Genomic DNA, 7,751 nt, shown 5'->3' with positions numbered 1-7,751 from the left:
CCCCCCACCGCCTGCCAGCATTTGAGAAGTGCTAGTTGAGAATTCCCTATTTGACGGAAGGCTTGTTCCTGTTCTGCAAGTTCCATATCCTGCCGGCTCCTGCATGTTGGTCCTCTCATTCTCATATGTCCTCAGCCGTTTTTTGCTTTCTGGAAACTTTCTGCGTGAGAGTCAACTCCTGTGCGGACAGGGTCTGCTGCCCTGCGCCCTTCCCCGCACTCCGTGTTCCTGTCAGCTCCCGGCCTCCTTGGTGGGACACTTGGCTCAAGGTGGAGGCTCATGTAACGTCTGTTGAATGAATGAGTTAACTGACGAGCAGGTAGATGGACAGACACCGTAACAGGCCCTTTGCATGCAGGACTGGAATCAGGGTACAAAGCTGATTTCAACTGATTACATTCATTTCACACCTTCTTTCAAGAGTCTTTAACAAGGGAAGGGTTCAAATTCTTAAGGTCCTTTTCAGGGTTAATGTATTTCTGGGAGAATTTATCTGAACTGTCATGAAGGCCCACAGAAAGTAGGACTCCATAAATGGGGCCGATTTTTCTATGAATACCTGCCTTTCAGGGACACATCTGGCAAGCAAAGGGACCTTCACTTATACTGGCTTTTCCCCACAGCAGAGGAAAGCCCAGGCTGGAGGGGGCAGGAGGGTCCTCAGGGGTCTCGTGCATCAAAGCTGCGAGTAGACCATGAGGCTGAGGGCAGCAAGGCTGGTGCAGCACCATTAACCTTTGTTCTGTTCTCTGAGCTGGTCCCAGATAGGCTGGCCCGATGCCCATATCTGTTAGCAGATTATTGCCTGTTCCGTAAGGTGCCAGGGTCCTCACTCAAGTATTTACATGAACTGAACCCTATAGTTCTAGGGCTAAAGCAAACATGTGAACAGAACCGTAAGAGGCGTCTTTCAATGCCCTCAGTTCGTGGAGTCTTCTGTGGTCATTTGGCCACGTGTGTATACCTCAAGGCACAAAGGTGTGGTTCCTAGCCCACGCCCCCTCCTGCTGCTGAGGAAACGTAAGATGCCCTCCTAGTGCAGCACGGACTTATTCAGGCAGAATTTTGGATTTTGGATAAGAGGTCTCAGCAGTCCTTGTCAAGGATGAGAAATATTTCATCTTGTTTTCTGCCATTAAAATTATTATCTTTCTTTAACAAACACTTGAAGGAGTGTTTAAAGAACATAAAGGGTATTACAAACTAGTATTTTTATTGCCGCCCCATAGAACGAATTCCATTACTCAGTTAAATGCAGTCTGCCTCCAGCCAAGGCTCTGGAGCCAAACATTTTGTCTGGATGAGTTAAATACTCAGTCTGGAGCCCAAGGGGTCCGGGGTTGCGGGAGGGTTAGCCAGTGTAGGAGCAGCTGCGGACGGGTGGCTCTAGGGCCCTGAGCTGGGCTTGAAGATACAGCAGCGTGCGGTGGCATGATCTGAGGGTACCCCTCACCACAGAGCTTTGTGCGTCTATAAACCCACGCTTAATGTCTGTGAATCTTCCCTAAGTGTGTCCATTCTTTGAGTTAAAGTGCTGAGCGCACAATAGGTTCTCCACGAAGTATTTGTTGACTGACAGACTGATGGATTGGGTGTTGGCTCCCAGAGTGCTGACTCCTGGGAGAGAAGAAAGTATTTATTAGTAGATATTAGCCGCTGTTTGTTCTACCAGAGGCCTAGCTCTTTCAGATTCTTTGTCCGTGGGCTAAGTGGGCTTTTGTCCAGGGGAGGCATCGATTTGGGCGTTGCTGCAGACACACGAGGTGGGACCCTCACCTCTGGGGAGGCCTCAGAGGACACAGGCCCCCTTGTCATAGAGGGGGCATGGGGAATTAGGTCTGGCAAGGAAGGTGGGAAAACACTAAGGGTGAGCTTTACTTTCTCCACATTCTGATCAAGGGCCTTCCCTGAGGATCTCAGGGACTCCAGATGACTGAGGATTTATGATAGATGGTAGATCTGTAACACATCTCTTCTGAAAATAGAATACCCAAAACTCTGTATGACTTCCATACAGAGTAGGCCAAATACAATTTATCAACTAAGGAAAATGTAATTAGGAACCTTTCAAATGAAAGGACCAGTCTTGGAAGGGGCAGCTGCCTCATCATGCAGCCTTATTCAGCCTTTATTTTGACATCGAAATTGATCAACACTAAACAATGGAAAAACCCATAATGTCAGGCTAAACGTAAGCCAATTCTAAGTCGGTTAAATATGAGTGTGCCTCCAGCTGCCAGTTGTAAACCTCAGGGCGGGGAGGTCACTGGTCCTTCTTGAGCCTTGTGTGCTTCACAGAGAACATCCACCAAATCCACTCAGAAGTTTGGCAGTTTGCTCCTTGGCATCCAGTCTACAAGGAGTCACTGGTTATTCTCTGTAGAGGCCCTTTGATGAGTTGAGACTAAGACCCTGATGCTCGTGGAGAGCTCATCCTGGCAGCTACCTCTCGCGCTGGGTTCCGTTAATGCCTTGCTGTGGGGCTTCTACAGAGGTATGTCCCTGCAGATTTGCGGGATTATTTTACCTAATTTGCAACACTGGAATTTGCATTTTCCTATGCTGAGTAATTCCTTTTCCAGCTCTGATCCGCTCCTTATGCTGGGAAAGGCTGAGCTCTCAACATGCCACCTGCATTTTGTAGTTTGCACCATTTCTCAGACACCTCATGAGGGTGGGCCTCTCCTCCCCCACTCTCCTCTTACGAGGTCCCCTATCTGCCTGACTTTCCAGGTCAGTGCCTGTGTCATCTTCAGGTCAGTCCCTGGCAGCCCCTAGATTTTCCCTGCCCTGGCGGCCAGCCAGCCAGGGCACTTCAGCAGGAGTAGGACGAGGCCAAGTGTCCGTGAGCGCTGTGACTCCTCTGGGAGTCCTCGGGGGAAGGAGGCCTGTGGCCTGACTGCCACGTGCCTGGTTGCTAACACCGCCTTCTCTTCTTGTCCCTTCGCCTCTGGTCTGCCGGCGCCGCTGCAGTGCGGAGGACCCTGAAGAGCGGCCTGACTCCGGAAGAAGCCAGAGCCCTGGGCCTGGTGGGCACCTCAGAGCTGCAGCTGTGACCCCCTGGTGCCCTAAGGTGTGTGCCCATGCAGAGTGCAAGCTCCTGCTGGAAGGAACCCCTCCGGTGGGAGGTGAGGAGACTCTGACACCCAAAGGCTCTGAAAGGGGTGCCCATGCCTAGGTGTCACCGAGTGACTTGCATAGCCTGCTGTGCACTGACATGGATCTTGGAGTCCCCTTCACAGACTTTCTTCATCATGTCAGCTGTGTTTCTCTTGTTTCCTTGACACCTGGCTTAGTAGTTCCAAAGCGTGACACCTTTTCTGTGCAAGGAGCAGCCCTTTTAAGGAGCAAATCACTTCTGTCACAGTTACTATGGTGATGAGGCAGTTTGATTAGGTTCACAGACTGGGTCTCTCCATAACACCAGAATATCCAGATGTAAACTCCAAAATTGTACACAAAAGAAAACACAGGTTGTTTACCAGTTGTGGATTTTAGATGTACTAAATGTTTATACAAATTCAGAAATGTACACCATGTTTCAAATACTAAATAAATAGAGTTTAATGCCATAACTGGAAATTTTCATTCTCCTGGTGCAGGACTTTAAATGGCTCCATAGGCTAGCCCCCTTCTGAATCAGCAAAACCTTTTCTCGGGTTCATCAGAAGGACCCTGGCTCGGAATGGCCTCCAGGCCCTTTGGGTTTCCTGTTTTTTGTTGTTAATTGAGTGAGAAGCACTGACATGTGCTCTTTGTAACTCCAGATTAATTAGGCATCAATCTTTGTGGCAGTACAAGTTAGCAATAACCTCACGTGTATTGCCTTACCCGTGTGCTTTGTTTTTGCTCCTTCGTGATGTAGAAACAAAAATTAGAGTAGCATTTTAAAAATCTGAACTGTTCTGCAACTCATTCACTTGCTTGTTATGTAAAAATTCATTTTCTCAAAAAAATTTACTAAGTCACCAAAACAAAATGAAAATTTAAAGCTTTGCCTGCAGAGAACTTCACAAGTGTTGTCCTTGGCACTCAAGTGCAGGTCATCAGCAGCTCAGGTGTCCAGAGGGCAAGGAGCTCTCAGCAACCGCAGAGGAGCTCTCAGCAACCGCAGAGCCACGCTGAGGGGCCTGATGCCCAGGTGGTGGCCAAGCCCTCCACAGAGACCCTCAGCCCAGGGTCACATGGCTCCCTGTGAAGAAACTCTGCCTCTGAAAATAGGGAAGGGTCAACAATTGCAGCAGGTATTCAATGGGGGCGGTGCCAAAAGATCATCAGGTCACCAATTCTATCTGTGCCTTTTAAAAATTTAATTAATTAATTGATTTTTTGGCTGCGTTGGGTCTTCGTTGCTGCACGCGGGCTTTCTCTAGTTGCAGCGAGTGGGGGCTGCTATTCGTTGCAGTGCGCGGGCTTCTCATTGTGGTGGCTTCTCTTGTTGTGGAACACGGGCTCTAGGCATGCGGACTTCAGTAGTTGTGGCACTCAGACTCAGTAGTTTGTGGCTCGTGGGCTCTAGAGCGCAGGCTCAGTAGTTGTGGCACACGGGCTTAGTTGCTCCGTGGCCTGTGGGATCTTCCCGGACCAGGGCTCGAACCTGTGTGCCCTGCATTGGCAGGCAGATTCTTAACCACCATGCCACCAGGGAAGTCCCCTGTGCCTCACTTTCAAAACCTCTGTGACTGTGCATTCCTGAATCTGGGCAAATGTGATTTAGAGACAGGATGCAGTCCTGTAGTCTAAAGAGCTGAAGATAATATATTCACCCCACAGGCTTCTGTGACTGTTCCCCCCCCCCCATCTTCTGCATCTCCACTACTGGGGAGACAGGGAGCTCTTTCAAGCGGGCATTTGTCAAATAATACATGATGCATGTGAGCCCCCCAGTCTGGAACCTACAAGAGTTAGGTCTGTATATTCCAGACAATTGAGTTTATTTAATCACTTTATTGAAAAGGGTGCATAGAGTATCAATGTTTATTTCCTTATGGTTCTAAATAACGTATAATATTCTGCATGTGGTTTAGTGGTTTATGAGAGCCTCGGCACTGAATATGAACATGGAATATCTGTATCACTGGGGATTGTGATGGGCAAACAGAAGGAAGATGCATTTATTTTTTTTTCACCATTTAGTGAACAAATACTTTGATGCCCTTCTGGGGGCCCCTGGTGTTCTGCTGAGAGTTACTGCTTTAGAATAAAAGGTCACATTTGGAAGGAAGTGACTGAATAAATCTAATGTTAATTTTATTTTAGGAATTAAAAAATTCTTAGAGGGAGTAAGCTAGGTCAACTAATTTCTTGGTTACAGCTAGGTAAAGCGTGTCTCTTTTTACTGGGAATTGGTTTAGTAGTTTTTAGTGAATCTGAAGGATTTTTTTCTATTGCTCACTTCCTCTCTCCTTGTCGCCACTCATTCTGGCTGCCTCTATTAGTGTTTTTAATTCAAGAGGTTAAATTTCTCTAAAAGACTTTTGAGAAGCATTAAAGTGAATGATACTTCACACTTGTGAGATGCTGTTGCTAATTGTGCTGGTCACCACCATATATATTCTTGTGTCTATTTCTTAATCTGGGTTGAAATTACAAAACTGCTGGTAAAGAAAGTCAAATACTTTAAAGATGCCTGGGTTTTGGTTTCTTTGGAGTCTTAAGGTTTTTACTTTCTATTTAAAAAATAACACTGAGGGATTTGGGGATGGAGGGGAGGGTGCACAAAGATATACCATGTTTATGGATTGGAAGAATACTGTTAAAACAACTATACTACTCACGGCAATCTACAGATTCATTGCAATCCCTATCAAAATACCAATGGCATTTTTCTCAGCAGTAAAACAAATAATTCTAAAATTTGTATGGAAACACAAATGATACTGAATAGCTAAAACAATCATGAGAAAGAAGAACAAAGTTGGAAGTATCACACGCCCTGCTTTCAAACTATACTGCAAAGCTACAGTCATCAAAACAGTATGGTACTGGAACAAAAACAGACACATAGATCAATGGAACAGAAAAGAGAGCCCAGAAATGCCACACTTATATTGTCATAATTAATCCACAACAAAGGAGGCATGAATATACAATGGGGAAAATATAGCATTTTAAATTAATAGTGTTGGGAAAATTGGACAGCTACATGCAAAATAATCAACCTGGACTACTCTCACACCATGCACAAAAATAAATTCAAAATGGATTAAAGATTTAAATGTAAGACCTGAAACCATAAAACTTCTAGAAGAAAACAGGCAGTATGGATGGTCTTTGATTTTTTTTTTTTTTTTTTTTGTGCTCAGGCAAGGGAAACAGAATAAACAAATGCGACTACATCAAATTAAAAAGCTTTTGCACAGGGAGAGAAACTATGAACAAAATGAAAAGACCACCTACTGAGTGTGGGAAGACATTTGCAAACAATATACCTGATAAGGGGTTAATATCCAAAATATCCAAAGAGCTCCTGCAGCTCAACATAAAAAAAAACAAAAAACAAAAAAAACCTGATTAAAAAATGGGCAGAGGGGACCCCCATGGTTGTCCAGTGGTTAGGACTCCATGCTTCCAATGCAGGGGGTGCAGGTTCGATCCCTGGTTGGGGAGCTAAGATCCCACAAGCTGCATGGCACGGCCAAAAATAAGTAAATAACAGTTTAAAAAAATGGGCAGAGGACCTGAATAGACATTTTTCCAAAGAAGACATACAAATGGTCAATAGGCACCTGAAAAGATGTTCAACATCACTAATCATCAGACAAGTGCAAATCAAAACTACAATGAGATATCATCTCATACCTGTCAGGATAACTATTTAAAAAAAGACAACAGGGGCTTCCCTGGTGGCGCAGTGGTTGAGAATCCTCCTGCCAATGCAGGGGACACGGGTTAGTGCCCCGGTCTGGGAAGATCCCACATGCCGCAGAGAGGCTGGGCCTGTGAGCCATGGCCGCTGAGCCTGCGCATCCGGAGCCTGTGCTCCGCAACGGGAGAGGCCACAACAGTGAGAGGCCCGCATACCGCAAAAAAAAAAAAAAAAAGATATACCCTAAAAAAGACAACAAATAAGTATTGGGGAGAATGTGGAGAAAAGGGAAACCTTGTTGCTGGGAGTGTAAATTGATGTAGCCACTATGGAAAACAGTATATAGGGTCCTCAAAAAATTAGTAGAACTGTCATATGATCTAGCAACTCCACTTCTGGGTTATTTATCCGAAGAAAACAAAAACACTAATTAGAAAAGATATATGCACCCCTATGTTTATTGCAGCATTACTTACAACAGCTAAAAATATAGAAGCAACCTAAGTTCCCATCAATAGATGAATGAATAAAGAAGATGGGGTGTGTGTATATATATATATATATATATATATATATATATATATATATTCACACACACACACAATAGAATGTTACTCAGACATAAAAAAAGGATGAAATCTTGCCAATTGTGACAACATGGATGGACCTAGAGGGTATTATGCTAAGTGAAATAAGTTAGACAGAGAATGACAAATACCATATGATTTTACTTTAATGTGAAATCTATACATGAAAACAAATGAACAAACAAAACAGAAACAGACTCATAGATACAGAGAACAAACAGGTGTTTGCCAGAGGGGAAGGAGCTGGGGGAAGGAGATAGATAGGTGAGGGAAATTAAGAGGTACAAACTTCCAGTTATAAAATAAATGAGTCACAGGTATGAAATATACAGTGTGGGGAATATAGTCAATAATTA

General features: G+C 44.8%; 1 protein-coding gene across 1 annotated transcript in view; it reads left to right on the top strand.

Annotated features, from left to right (window-relative positions):
- The window catches only part of FHOD3 (formin homology 2 domain containing 3), a 429,142-nt gene extending 425,570 nt beyond the window's left edge, over positions 1 to 3,572 (top strand). The window contains 1 exon segment of the mRNA XM_024764148.1: positions 2,974 to 3,572. Coding sequence (XP_024619916.1) covers positions 2,974 to 3,056 — 83 coding nt within the window. The 3' untranslated portion in view covers positions 3,057 to 3,572.
- Positions 3,573 to 7,751: the final 4,179 nt, after the last annotated feature.

Source organism: Neophocaena asiaeorientalis, unplaced genomic scaffold, assembly GCF_003031525.2.
Source record: "Neophocaena asiaeorientalis asiaeorientalis breed wild unplaced genomic scaffold, Neophocaena_asiaeorientalis_V1.1 scaffold670, whole genome shotgun sequence".
In the NCBI taxonomy this organism is placed as follows: Eukaryota; Metazoa; Chordata; class Mammalia; order Artiodactyla; family Phocoenidae; genus Neophocaena; species Neophocaena asiaeorientalis.
This window is presented reverse-complemented; position numbering and strand designations above follow the sequence as displayed.